The sequence below is a fragment of the Saccostrea cucullata genome, unplaced genomic scaffold (genome assembly GCF_032062105.1).
Source record: "Saccostrea cucullata isolate Sc308-1 unplaced genomic scaffold, CSIRO_AGI_Scuc_v1 ctg1193, whole genome shotgun sequence".
Taxonomy (NCBI): domain Eukaryota; kingdom Metazoa; phylum Mollusca; class Bivalvia; order Ostreida; family Ostreidae; genus Saccostrea; species Saccostrea cuccullata.
The window spans coordinates 60,106-75,136 of record NW_026925968.1 but is presented as its reverse complement, the minus strand read 5'-3'; the positions used below and the strand labels follow the sequence as shown (position 1 = coordinate 75,136).

The 15,031-nt window shown below is 33.3% G+C and overlaps 2 protein-coding genes across 2 annotated transcripts in view; both read left to right on the top strand.

Annotated features, from left to right (window-relative positions):
• LOC134270185 (uncharacterized) overlaps positions 1-14,534 on the top strand; it is a 44,191-nt gene extending 29,657 nt beyond the window's left edge. The window contains exons 5-7 of the mRNA XM_062752374.1: positions 13,019-13,143; positions 13,423-13,546; positions 14,305-14,534. Of these exons, the coding sequence (XP_062608358.1) occupies positions 13,019-13,143; positions 13,423-13,546; positions 14,305-14,534 (479 nt within the window). The remainder of the gene's footprint in view (positions 1-13,018; positions 13,144-13,422; positions 13,547-14,304) is intronic.
• On the top strand, positions 5,442-10,278 carry LOC134270186 (uncharacterized). The gene is made up of 6 exons (XM_062752375.1): positions 5,442-5,473; positions 5,585-5,666; positions 5,776-5,883; positions 8,356-8,490; positions 9,898-10,047; positions 10,174-10,278. The coding sequence occupies exons 1-6, from the start codon at positions 5,442-5,444 to the stop codon at positions 10,276-10,278; spliced, it is 612 nt and encodes a 203-aa protein (XP_062608359.1).
• Positions 14,535-15,031: the final 497 nt, after the last annotated feature.

The window sequence follows — 15,031 nt, the reverse complement described above, 5'->3', positions numbered from 1 at the left end:
ACTATACTAGAAGGGACTTCTAAATCCGTCTATACTATATTTGAATACCTAGAATATACTATAGAAGGGACTTCTAAATCCGTCTATACAATATTTGAATAAACAGGAAGATGCATAAATTTTAAAATCCGGTGATCTAAATACATTCGAGGTTGTTTTTCCGACCTCTGACGGAAAGACCTGAGGTTATGCGATTGCTCCGAGTTTAACACGCATCTGCAACCGATTTGGCTTTGCACGAATCACGTGATCTAGGTGCTAACGTGACATATTCCGTAACAATCTTTCACAGAATCTTCAAGATTTTTCCGACTCATATTTCTTTCCATTCAAGTAATTTCTATAACAAAAACACTATGCATTTGTCGGAAATGACCAAATCTCGGCAGAAGTATGGGTAGATAAGGATAACATTTGGTGACCTTTATAACCCGAGTCCTTCGTCTTGGGATTTAACGTATTTTTGCATTTAACTTATGTAAAGTACTGGTGCCTTTTTTCTATCGTTTCTGATATACAGGCAAGGGGTAATCGTAATCAAGTCATTTGATTGCAATGACTACATTTATCTTGGCGAATGCAATGGGACATCCCTGACTGCAGATAGTGAAGAGTGAAAATCGAATTGGTATTTTATAATTCATATCTCCACAAACAATCGTTTCAATTGTTTGTGGAGATTACAAAACAGACTGTGATTATTAATCGATTACACAAATTTCTTCAAAGTAATCAATGATTAATCGATTACTTTTTTTTTCAGTAATCGTGCCAATGGCTGCTAATATGTTTAAAGTTTAAAGTAAATGATATTTTAGGGATTTAATAATTATGTTACTGTCAAGATAACGAACAGTATTCAATCTCAAAGTCCATAAAACAATACAAAATAGGAGCAGAGCAAACACCGAACCCCGAAACACCACTTTTTATATACAAGGTAAACAAAAGAGGCCGTCTTTTTTATATACTGCCATAGATTAGAGAATCTATATGGTGAATTTCCCTTGCTTAGGGAGGCTTTTAATTGCTCTAAAACACTACACCAAAATGGTTTTACTTCATGGTATTCTTGTGTTAACTTCTTACTTAACCAGTATCTCAGCCGCGACTCACCCAGTCGATAAAATGGGTACAACTGTTCCGTCGCCCTGCGCTCGGCACCTTAAAGTGAAAGTTGCGGGTCCTTCGGATGAGGCCCCGTGTCAGCGGTAGGCGTTGGTACGATAAAGATCCCTCACTGCTCAATTGCCCTGATTGCCGAGTAAAGGTCAAAATTTGAAGCCCTTCACCGGCATACGGTGACGTCTCCATATGAGTGAAAAATTATCGAGAGGGACGTTAAACAATATACAATCAATCAATCAATCTGACTTAACCATTTTGATATTAAAATTGGTGATTTCTTAGGTATGTCACCCCCACACTTTAAAATGAACTTGAAAAGAATATTACCGAATTTCTATAAATTAACATGGGAAAAAGACAGGAAGAAGATGGGTGAATAAGGCGGTCAGAATGCCTATAGTGCGACAGATAAGAAGTGAAAATTTTAATCTCAATTGAATCCAAATTTTACTTGATATTTCATCTAATATTAAAGTATACTATATGTAAAATCACTACAATTTACAAAAATCTCACAAAGACTGAAAATATTTGCCTATGAAAATGCTTTCACACACTAAAAAGAACAAAAACGATCATTTTCTCATACTTTAACAGAATTTTTCAATATGGGTGGCTCTTCTCTCCATTTTTTTGAAAGATGATCCTAAAAGTGTGCAATAAAATACACATTTTTTGGTTTTCAAAAACATGGAGCGAAGACTCACTATACCTTAAAAGTACAATTTTATGACACAACATTAGCATCTTTCCGAGAAATACTTCAAGTCCATTAAGTCAAGGGTCATATAACAATAATGATTTAAATGCTTAAATGCCTAAAATCACCATCATCACCATCAGCGGTGTAGCATAGAGGTTAACGCGTTAGTCTCAAAGCAGCATGCTATTGATACGTCGGATTTTTATTGCTAGGGTTCGATTCCCCCGAATACCATCTAATAATTTCATGAAAGAAAATTCTTTACGAGATTCTTTCTCTCTCAGAAAAGTTTTTTTTTTTCTCATAATTTCAAAAATTTCAATAATTAGAAGTTAATTTAAATAATCAATCCACATATTTAATATTATTTCTTTATATCTGACGCTATAGGCATTCTGCCCGCCTTGTTCACCCATCTTCTTTACATAAAGATGGCAAATTATCTACCTTTACCAACATAAAGACTAAATTTTGTTTTGAACCTTGTCTAGATATTCTAACAAACAATCAACATTGATCAGTCGTAACAAAGTTAAGAATATCAGCACACAGGCTTAAAATTGAAATTGGACGTTACCAAAAAATACCTGAAAGGAAGGAATTTGTTCACTTTGTCATCACAACAAGATTCAGGATGAAATTCATTTTCTCCTTGTATGTCCTCTTCTTAATGTACAAAAGACTTGAACTCATAAATATTTTTAAAATTAAATGTTAAAATTTTCAGTCTCCATCTTATGATAATAAATTTTATTGGCTCATGACTAATGAAGACCCTGACATCCTTAGATCAATTGCTAGATTCCTTGGTAACCTACCTTTATAGAAGGTATTGTTATAAGAATAATAAATTATTTACCTTTTTCCCTGTTTATATATATATTTTTTTTACATGTGATATACAATACAATACATGTATGTATATTCAGTATATCTCTTATATACTTTTTTTACCAATTGCTCTCATTATTTGTAATATCATCATCATGCTAGTTCTATCATTTGGATCCTCCTTTTTCTGTTTGTAAATCTTTTTGCTCCTCTGGGGCCCGTTTCATCAAAGGTCGTACGCCCAGTCGTAGTGCTACGCCGGTGTAAAGTCGGGACTAGCACGAAGAGTTGCGTTTCATTAAAGAGCGTATCGTTACACCTGACTAAATTTAGGCCAAAATTCTACGTCTACTCATGGGTAGGCGTAAGTTTGGGCGTAAAGTTTAAATTAGGTAATTTAACTAATTTTAAAAGAAGTAAGCGAATTCTAAAGAAAAAGTACGGTTCTAAGAAGTCTTTTAAATACAAACATTGTATTATTTAAATATACATACTATGAAGAGGGGGGGGGGGGGTGGTTACAACCACTTGGGGGCGTAGTTGATTGAAGTAACAACATACTTGTACTTAATTAAGTCTTCTCAGAAGAAAAAAATTGTCTTAATAGAAATTTCTTCGACCACCATGTCTTACGTTTTCACAAAGCATTCACACACATTTGATTATTTTGTTGTATATATAAGATATTGTAACTCGACTATACATGTATAACTATATATTTATTATATACCCCCACCTGAAAAGTGGGAGGGTATATATAGTAATCGGGATGTCCGTCCGTCGGTCTGTTACGCTTTGGTGTGCCATTGTGTCTTATTTTTCTTTTTGGTATGACTCATATTTTGGGTTTACCAGAGCAAAATATGGACACTGCCATTATATTCATATGGAGGCGGGAGATCCATTAAAATCGTCTCTTTTGAAGAAAAAAAATCGCAAAAATATATTTTTGTGAGGAAAAAAAATCGGTCTCAGAAACATAGTCATCCTCTTTCTGGTAATTTTCTACATTTAACTTAAAGAAAAAATAATTAACCTTAAAACCAGATAGGTTTTTTATCATGTTTGAAGAGTTCATTTTTTATTTACTCCTCGTCCACAAGCGTGGATTTCGAAAGGATCAGAGAGAGGGTTCAGAACCTCCCGAATTTGCAGATTAATCAACATTTAATGTACAGAGTTAGGGGCGAAGGTAATTATTCTTCTAGGTATATGTGTACAAGTGAAGTCCAAAGACTAAACCCGCGGATAGGGGTCTCATAGACAATGAGAAATTTTTAAATTGGGAAAATATTATTACTTTTATTATATCGATGTAAGACGGTCGTAATTACACAGTTAAGTTCAAGAACTGATTTATTCCTAAAAATATTTCTTTTATGCAGAAGACATTTTTATTTTTCATGATTTCGTCTAAAAGAGTATATTTTACATAATCTGAGCGCATATGAAGCACATGTAAGAGAACAATATACATATTTTTGATTTCCTGCATAACTTAAATTCTAATGAAAAAAAAATAAAGACTAAATGTAACTTAATATCTAAGAGAGAGGCCATGCAAGCAGAGACTTTCTGTAAGAATATCTTTGTAGTCATTTCTCTCTCTCTCTCTCTCTCTCTCTCTCTCTCTCTCTCTCTCTCTCTCTGCATACTTGTAAAATGGTACGTTAAATTTAAGCTTCAGATAGTAAAGAATTTTTGTCTATTACTGACTATACATAGAGTCTAGTATTTCGAAATTATTTCATGAACCTTTGTGCCATTTTAATATTCAATAGAAAATTATAATGAATCATTTGACAAAAATTTAATAGACTTAGAAAGGATAGTCTTACATGTACCTTAGAAGTAAACGTGTAAAATTTATTTCTTGACTCAAAATGTGTACATATGTAAACTGCATTTTTTATACATTATTTTTGCTTTCAATTAAGTATACATATCTTATGAAAATAATTTTTTAAAATCGTATTCTGTCTTAAACTTATTAGTATTTTATCAGCAGTCAGTAATTATCGAATCATTAAATGATTATCAAAGGCGAAGTCATTAACCTGTATAAAATTTCTGGAAAGGGGGGGGGGTTGCTGTATATAATTAAAATTCCAAAATAAACAGGTTAGCTTTTAATAACATTCTGAAATACATGTACGATCCTTTTTTAACTTTCAATTTATAAGACTTATGTTATTGAAAAATTGTAAAAACTTAAAATCGATTTCTTATAACATGTATAAGGAATATACTTGACCCTATAATCCATGCATGTTTCAATCAGTGCAAGTATTTATTATTCTATAATTTGTGTTATTCTATTCTTTTACGGGCTAAAATTATATACATGTTTGTATGCAGTGGACAATGTTTATATTTTTTGCGCCTGCGCAATGCAACGTTGTCAAGGACTTAGTCCTGCGACTAAGCGTATCGTTTACGACTAGACTTACGCCACTTGGTGAAACGCAAATTACGCCTGACTAAATTTTGGCGTAAGTCCCGGAAGTACACCTAAGTTAAGGCTTAAATCTACGACCTTTGATGAAACGGGCCCCAGGGGCCCAAATTGGATTAATAAAATCTTGTACCTTGTATACAAGATATAAACATTTTTGAAGTACAAAGATTGGAAGTAGTAATTATGGCATCTATATATAGATTATCTAGTTATGAGTGAATATTTTAATGTACTGATATAAGTATACATTTCATCATAATATTTGTATGAATTTGTAGCTGGACGATGCATGTCATCATGGTCTGAATATATTCGGGCAAAATGCAACGTGTGAAGACAATTATGGAAGATCAGTAACTGTAACTTTTCAACAACACCATATCTATTCACTAGTATTTATTGAAATATTGTACTTTCATTAATTGTTAGTTCTCATGCATTATAATTATGTTGTATTAGATTAGGTATACCCTACGCTTTTTTGTCAAACCAGTGAACGAATATCCACCCATTGCTGTCAGAAATGACACTATCCGGATACAAGAGGTTCGTTACTTGAATATGAAACTTAAAAACATTCCCTAAATGAAACATGTATACAGATATTTGGATGATATGATGAGACTGATTTCAATAAAGTTATTTTGAATTTCAGGGCGAAGGGCCGACTCCAATATACATCGCCCGTATGTTTGATTTCTTTCAAGACCGTGATTGTCCAAGGGACAGACCTATATTTATCATCTCAAAGACTACTGAAAAGGTGTGTTTTTCTATAAAGCCTACTGTGAAATTGATTTAAATATCAATTTCATGTATTCTCAGGCGTAGAAATATACACAAAGAAAGCCGCATTAATTATTGATTATAAAGTAAAAATGCATTATCTCTATGAAAATCTTCTCTACTCCTGGGTATCAAATAAATAAACTAAGTACCTAGTTATGATGAGCAAGAATGCCACAAAATTGTGAAATTCGTGGTCCCAGGGTCAGGGGTTCTGATTTTAAGGCGGGGCTCTATTTATTATATAGTGAAAATGCATTAGTTTTTTGAAAATCTCTTTCTACCTATTAATTAAAATAGCTAATTGCATAGTTATGATGAGTAAGAGTGTCTCTTTTAAAACTGTGAATTTTAAGGCCCCATGGTCAGGGGTTCTCAGGCGCGTAGCTGCCTATACGCAAGTACGCAAGTGCGTACACATCATTTTCCAAAAAAAAAAAAAGAAAAAAGAGGGATAAAAGAAAAGAAGAAAAAAAAAGAAAGAGAGAAATTTATTCGGGAAAAAAGACGCACTACCCGTGTTTCAAATTATTGAATTTATTGTTTCGATTCAAATTTTTTTCAGCATGACTGCATGCACATTCAAATTTAGTCCTTTATAAAATCAATTCCAAAAACATCTTTGAACATTCTTAAGGAAAAAAATATTGTTGTACCAAAATGTAATACTGCGTAATTCTGATTATCCGGACAAATATTTGATGAAGGAAAGTTATCTAAGGGACTTTGATCGAAAGTAAAAGTTACAAAGGTCTTGGACGACTATCCAAGATATTTAATGTCCGTAGAGGTAATGAATAAATGTCGTTAAACAATTTAAATTATGATGAACAAAATGAATAATAATTATATATAGCTTCTTTTACTGATGTTACCAATTTAAAAAATTATTTCATAATTGAAGCATTCTCGAATCGTTTCAGCTATTAAATATGAAAGTAATCAAACGACAACAACACCCCATTTATATTTTGAAATATTTAAACTCCAATGATAACGATATTGAAATTGCTACTCTGTTTTATCTTGATATTTATTTGATAAATTATCGTTCTCTTCCCAAAGTATCAATGGAAGCAGTATAACTTAGCTAAGTGTTTGCTCGGGAAAAGTGATACCGGTATTATCGTGATTTCTTTTGCGAGAAAATGACTGAAAAATTTCGTACAATCCAGGAGCTTCCGGGGGCTTCGCCCCCTGGGCCCCCACCAGGGCTTTACCCTGGACCCACTGGGGGTCTCAGGGCTACAGACCCCCGGTCGTTTTCTGCGTACACTTCATTTCCATGCTGGCTACGCGCCTGGTTCTGTTGCTAGGGAAGGGCTCTTTTGATTATATTGTGAAAAATTCATTAATTCTTTGAAATTCTTTTTCCATGCTACTAGATATTAAATAAACTAAATAAATAGATATATAGTTATAATGCGCATGAATGCTTCTACCAAAATTGTGAATTTCATGGCCCCAGGGTCAGGGGTTCTTGTGTTAGGATGGGGATCTATAATGATTATATAGTGAAAATACATTAATTCTTTGAAAATCTTCTTCTCTGCTCCTGGGTTATAAGCTTACGAACTATCTATATAGTTAATATGATGTGCAAGGTTTCTTATTCCAGTATTGTGAATTTTCAGGCCCCTGGGTCAGGGATACATGTACCATAGGGGGCGTGGGGGGCGGGGTCTACTAATAAACTGAAAATGAATTGTTTGAAATCTGCTCCTTGGTATTAATCAAATATTTTTGATAAGCAAGTGTGCCTTTTCAAAAAGTGTTCTTTGTGTGGATCGACCCTTGAGGGTCAGGGGTACATTTGTGGTAGGGGCACTTCTAATTATTGCTGAATATAACTTATTAGTTAATATGCATTTTTTTTTACCCTACCCTGTCTATGGGTATTACGGAGGCTAAGGATCTAAACTTAACCATTGCTAAGTTCATCGTTATGATTAACAGAGGTGCCTGCCTCTTTCAAAATTGTGAATGCCAAAGCATCTTCCTTAAAACATGAACCAAATTCTATCATTTGAAAGTTGTTGCATGATTCTCATGTGACCTATAAGAACCATGGGCATCTTGTTTTTAAAAGCCATCACTTATACAATTTATATTATTTTTAGATTTTGCTTTCCAAGTTCTACTGCATATCAACACTGCCAATCAAATGTATAAAAATCATTGGCTTATTTTTCTATATTCCTTTCTTTAAAATACTTTGACAAAAATATATATTTTCAAAAACGAATCTTGGGTCGCTCACTCCTCCATGGGACCTATCTGATCCCAATTCATCTTTCGGAGGTCCGTGTTTGCTCTGCTCGTATTTTGTATTGTTTATTGCACTTTTGAGCTTGAATGATGATCGTTATCCTCATATATTTCATTATAAACATGTACAGTTACAAAAAAGCAAAGAAATTGCTTTATGAAATACATTCCCGTTATCAAGGCCGATGCCAGCGAGTATTTCACTGTTAACACCACATCAGGATTCCTGTATCAAATAAAGAACTTTGATTACGAAGACACAGGAATCCAGTGCGGTTTGGGAAAAACTGGAGGTATCTTAAATGTCACTGCAAAGGTAAGCAAAGATACCTCATTACTGATGTTTATATTTGCGACTAATCTATAGTAATTCTGCGCGATTTCTATATTTAATGCATGGAATGAATTATTGAGGAATTGCATAGAGCGTTCACGTAAAGGGTTCGATGCCACAGGATCGTCAAGCTCGAGTTTTGAGAAAAGGGCATGTCTGTTTTCCAGATGGAATGGTAGATTTTTTTCTATCCTAGCTCAGCGTAGTACGCTTTGAATTTTGGTCTACGGACTGTAATTAATGCTTCTAATACTTAACAGCCTGTTATGGTGCAATGTTGTGAATTTTGCATTTGCAACTCTCCATCCTTTATTTTGAGATTTTCTATATTTTTGTATTTATATGAAGCAGAATGCATGAAAAGAAGAAACCACTTGCGACCTTCAAGTCGACAATTGGATATATTGATTTATACGATACGACGAAGTTTTTCAATTTACAATTATAATTTCCGTTCTTATATCGATATAATATATCCAGGAGAGCTTGAGATTAAAGAAACCAGAGAGAATGACACATCTGTTTCATACTTTGATATTTCACTTGAAAAAGACGTTAATGGTAATCTAACAATAAAGCTATATGATAAGCGTGATGACGTTAACTTTTCTATCGTCAACTTCCTTGATTAATACTGCAGTATACCCTCACCACCTGCATACGGAGTTTATGTATCTCAGTTGATTCGATAAGCAAGAAAATACTCTAAGTAGAAAAAAATTTCTAAACTAAAAAAATAATGACCAACAAGTTGATGAAACAAGAGTATCAGCAGTCTTGTTTTAAGTCATCATTTTGTAAGTTTTATGGTCGACACAATGACCTTGTCAGCAAATGCAAGTTTCCATTGAGTCAATGCTGACTGACGTTTCTCACACCAATTGTTAGTCTTTTATTTATACACTGAATTGACGACAATTTTTTTCCGTTATTTCCCGATCATGACAAGGAGCAGACAATGGGTGCGACCGCTTGGCAGGGGATGCCCACTCCTCCATGACGCATGATTCAACCTTTGATGCTTTTTAGGTCCATGTATGGACTTTTAATCTTTAGCACAACAAGTAGTTTGGCTTGCACTCAACGAGTGATTTTGTGCTCGATGAGCTATGTAGATCAAATGATGCATAGTCAGATTAGTGCGTCCCTAATTCCTTTCAGTATTTTTTTCTCTTGGTTTGTTGTAATTTTTAGCGTAATAGATGCGCGTATTTTTCGACATCGTCGATGATGGAATCGCTCTTTGTGCCGTGGTTCTCAAGCGAAATATAATCTGATTTCAGAAAACCAATGGGTGCATTTGATCCTTAGTTTGTCATTTTGATGGGCTAAAACTTCATTAATTGATCAAGTATTTATATTGAAATGAAGAAACATTTTATTCTTCAGTACGGTTCTTATACGATGTCTACAATCCTGAATGTAAACTTCACTGACGTGGATGACACTCCTCCCGTGTTTGTTAGGGATGACTGCTCCACTACATGCTACTCATGTCCAGTTCCGGCTATTTTTGTCACCATTGATTACTTTGATCAGGTTTATTTATTTACTTTTGAAATTTTGTTTGCATTTGAAACAAATATTTTTTTCATAAGAGCAATAATTACACACACATACACTGCATTGCTAAAACAAACGATTATATCTTTTTCTCTAATTCAGGGAATCATCAAAACTGAACCTAGCCACTTAAAGGCCATCGATACAGATAGTCCTCGTTCAAAAATTACATACAATTTAACAGGTATACTTAGTGCCTATTTATAATTTTAATTTATGAAATATGACATACGTGCAATAAAGTGACCAAGCTAAAAACAAAGACATGCAATATCGATCTGTAAACCTAGGATAAAACTTTATTAGAATAAGATTGAATTGGATTTTTTTTACATGCACTTACCCCTACCCCAATTCATCACATTTTAAGTTTTTTCTATTTGTATAAATTTACTTCAAAAGCAAATTTATTCAAAGCATAGTTTCTGATATCTGATTTTTATTTATATTTTATTAATTACCTCTTTCTCAATGTCAACTCTATTTAAGAGAGAGTTTGTGTGAGGGAGTGGTCAGAAGAAGTGCCGATAGTTAGGTGAAAGAGTGCAGTCCATATCGAGAGGTCACAATATGTCAATATGTCGTTAGCCCTTTTTTGATCAGGCTGACAAAATAATCCGTAGAGAAATGTATAATTCCAAAGATGCATTAATTGTTTATTAACAACATAAAAAAAGCCTAATAATAGATTTCAGTTTGCTAACAAGGCCATGATACCGACCAATCAATTAACGAACACTCACTCCAGTGCCTACTAAATAAAAAGGAAAAGGATTTTATTTTAGTTTACCGAAGAAACATCGAATCTACAATATGTGCAGATTTGAACAATTGAATACACCAAGTACAGAACACTGAGCATGGATTGACAATACTAGTGAGCGGGAGTTACTTTCGAACATTTCTACTCCGACGCGAATTTTCTGTATTATAGTTTTAATAGTTTTTTGTCAATAAACAAAACTGCAACTTTTCTGAAGGTATTCAATGCATAACGACCATATCTTACACTTAATAAATAAATGATCCGATACTTTTAATCAAAATTTGAATCAGAATTTTGAAGATTGTATCAAATAAAAATGATACACCAAAGGAATTCGAAAATTTTGATTATTGTCTAATTAATTGCACCTTAAATCAACATTGACGTCTATGTGCAGCACACATTTTTATCAGATATTTTAAAAAGTTATTTGATTTTCAAACAAAGCTCTTGGTGAAAATATGCATTAACTCCCTCTTTATTAAATCATGATATAAAATAAATTATTAACCGCAGAAATTTTGAAAAATCAAAAAAAAAATTCTTTTCATCAAGGGCAGATAACTCTTCAAAAATTTAGACGTGCAAAAAGACTGTCTCCTTCCACGTTATCAGTCTTGTTAATTTGGTTCAATGCGTTGACCCTGAAGTAAATATATAAGTGAGGTTAAATCGGAGGCCATGGGCCAATATCTGGCTACGCATGCGCGAGAATGCTAGAGAGTTCGCTTTCGGCAAACTTCGGCTGATTCCGTCGCCTATATCAATTCGAATATTAGAATATGTCATTCATTGGCAATATTCGCTTTTAAATCTGCATATCGTATTTATATATATTCATTTGCGTATCCAAATTTCTCTCTTAACCAAGTTTTTACTTTATTCAAAGTGAAACTAAACATTGATTCTATGGCACAAATATTTTAAAAAGTAGAAAGAACTTGCTGTATATAGATAAATTAACTTGAATTCAAAACTTTATTCAATGACTAGTCTTAGGTTTTTAGAAAAATAGAACAAGTCTTCATCGGCATTATACTTATGTGCATTAAGGCGGGCAAATTAATATGACAGATGTGCAGCAATCCAAATGCAGCTTGATAGATGCCTGAAGTACCGATTTTTAATGTGGGAGAGGTCGGGTCCGATTAATACAGAGCTGTGCTACACATGTACCATCAGATCTATTTTCCAATAATAGATTCCTTTCGCATAAATCCAGAACTGATGTCTAGTGCCAGCCGATATGGGACATGTATCAAAACAGCCCGACTTTATAAAATGACAAAACTAAATGCTAATCAGAGATATCAATCAAAGAAGGCAGATCATTGTACAAAATGCGAACATACCTACGTGAGTCTTTAAACACATAAAAATCTTCATCAATTGGATTTCGGTTAGAATCACATGCATATAGTCCACGTATTGTAGTCCTTTTTTAAAGGACCACAACTTGTTTCACCTTTATCGTTATCTAGCAATGTGTTTTTAACTAGCTTAAAATTATTTAAAACCATTCAATAACCCTTCGTTATGCATTGAATATCTTAAGTATTAAGATATCAATAAAATTATCATTTGTGCGAGTATGTGTAAATCAAACCCGTCCAGAAAATCGAACTTTAAATAACTTCGAGATGAAAAAATGATATTTACAATGTATCAATTTTTCAAATTTTGAAATATTAACTTCAAAATTGTATCTGTATACCTTTAATACCAGTGCAGGTAGTGAGCACCGGTCCTTCAGACTAAAACAACTTCCCGCAGATGAAGCTAGCACGAAAATGACCCTTCGTTGCCAAACAACCTTAGTGACGAGTAAATGTCTAAATCCCCATTACTCCACTGGAAAGAATTGTGTCCATATAACTCACATGTTCTCTAGAAGGAGGTTAAACAACAAATAAACTTTTTTTCTCGAAAGAAACGCTTCCAGAAAATATTTTTATTGCAGTTTAACATCCAGAGAATGTAAATATCTTATCTGTAACTCCTCCTACGCCACTGAATAAAACTTAATGAATTCATAAATAATTTATTACATAAACCCATTAAGCACCCCTTATTTTTGATTCGACACTTTTTTAAGATACTGAAAGTCAAAATATGACAATCAGTGTTCGTAACTTACACCATTCACAACATTTAAAATTGATTTTCTATTTCTATTGACAGCATATCCTGAAAGATACATAGACAATATTGCGTTTGAAAATGGTACTTTCATCCTTAGTCAGTCGTTTGCAAACTTCTCCAACTCCAGTGAATCTTCAGACTTCCGTGTGGTGGTAGTTCTGCAGGTTTGTTTTATTTTATTGACGGTGAATTCTGTTATTTCCTGATCATGACAAAGAGCGCACGATTGGTATGGCCGGTCGATCGGCAGGGGATATTCACTCCTCTGTGGCACCTGATCCCACCTCTGATGATTTGGAAGTCCGTGTTTGTTCTGCTCTATTTTATTTTTTTCTAATCTACTTTGATACTCAATACTGTTTGTTATATCCATATACTTCATTTTAGTTAAATAATGTTTTTGTCTAAATAACCAAACAAAAGTCAAGCACATGTACTTGCAGGCATTTGGAAGTAACGGTCAGAAATCAGAGCCTTTCGTTTTAATAATGCATGTAACATTACCTCCAACCACGACAAAAGACACAACAACCATAGAAATGGGGATTCTTTTAACAACAAAAGAAGGTAAAAACACAAAAGGCTAGATAATTCAAAGAATTATTGTCTCTCGATTATGTTGTATTATTGGCAATCACATGTGATATATGAAAATCATATCTCTTTATCATAAGTTATAATCCATGTTAAAGTTCTTGTCAAAAAACAGATAAAAAGATAAGATTTATGATAAAAAGACGATTCAATGTTTTCTGCTTTCGTTACAAATAGGGGACATTGTTTCACAGGTTTGAGAACATTCAATAGAAGACAAAAATAAAAGTTGTGATGAAAATGGATTTGAAACATACAGGAAATATATAAGTAATATTAGAGTAAATATGTTACGCGGTTTATGTTACTGTAACTTATTATATAGTAATCTTTCTTAACACAATACATTTCTGTGCAAGGTTAGATTTCGTTTTCATATCAATAGACGTGAAGCATTAATGGTTTTTTTGTATGACTTCAATAAAATAGTGTAAAAATACAAAGCACTGTAAAACAATCAATGAATAGAATCTTCCAAAGATTTCAAAGATTTCTAAAAATCTCTTCAAGGAAGACGTTTTTCAAAATTTTTACAGTGGGCACAAATATTCTTTTTATGGGGTCAGATTATCCAATTTCTCTGTTCTTACTTTCGTGCAGTGAAAATACTTTTTGAAGCTTTTCTTTTTTGTTTTTTTATCATTCTGTGTTTATTTTTTTATTGACATCTCCATTCCTTATAGCGATTAAAAGCGAGAATTGTGAATATAAACTGAGTACTTCATTTGCAGGAGCGTTTGACCATCCGATGCTAGGTGAATCTAAATCTGATTCAACAAAAGATATAGCCATCATTGTTCTCTCTATATCTACAGGACTGTTACTGATAGTTGTAATAGCATTCATTTTTTATAAAAGATGGTCCACTAGAACAAAACAGGAGAGTCCTAGCACTGGTTATGAGGAAGTAAAAACAGACAACAATCATCAAGAAAATGTGTATGCTACCATAACATTATAAACCTTTTAACCATTAAATTGGCTCTGTCTATTTTATGTTATTCCTTTGTATTTTGTAAAAATGTCAGTTTCATCTTTCTGATATATTTCATGATAAAAAGAAGATATAAGTGTTTTTAAAACAAACAAAATAATACAAAATAGGAGCAGAGCAAACACGGACCTCCAAAACATCAGAGGTAGGAGCAAGTGCCATGGAGAAGTGCGATTCCCCTGTCGACTAATCACACCTGCCGTGTGCTCCTTGTCGTGATCGGGGTATAACGGGAAAATTCGTAGTCAATTCATTGTATAAATAATGGACAAACAATAAGTATTTAATGATAAATTGTATTTGCTACATGTAACAAGGTCATTGTGTCGACCATAAAACTTACGAAAAGATGACTTTAAACGAGACTGTTGATATTCTTGTTTCATCAACTTGCTTGTCAATAATTTATCTTATTTTAGACGTAGAGAATGCCGTTTTTCACTGCATTCTTTTTACAAAAATGT

Coding starts and splice junctions, on each gene's coding strand:
- LOC134270186 (XM_062752375.1), top strand. CDS start 5,442: ATGCAACGTGTGAAGACAATTATGGAAGATCA. Junction 5,474..5,584: donor AAGACAATTATGGAAGATCA/GTAACTGTAACT, acceptor GTATTAGATTAG/GTATACCCTACGCTTTTTTG. Junction 8,491..9,897: donor TCTTAAATGTCACTGCAAAG/GTAAGCAAAGAT, acceptor TTTATTCTTCAG/TACGGTTCTTATACGATGTC.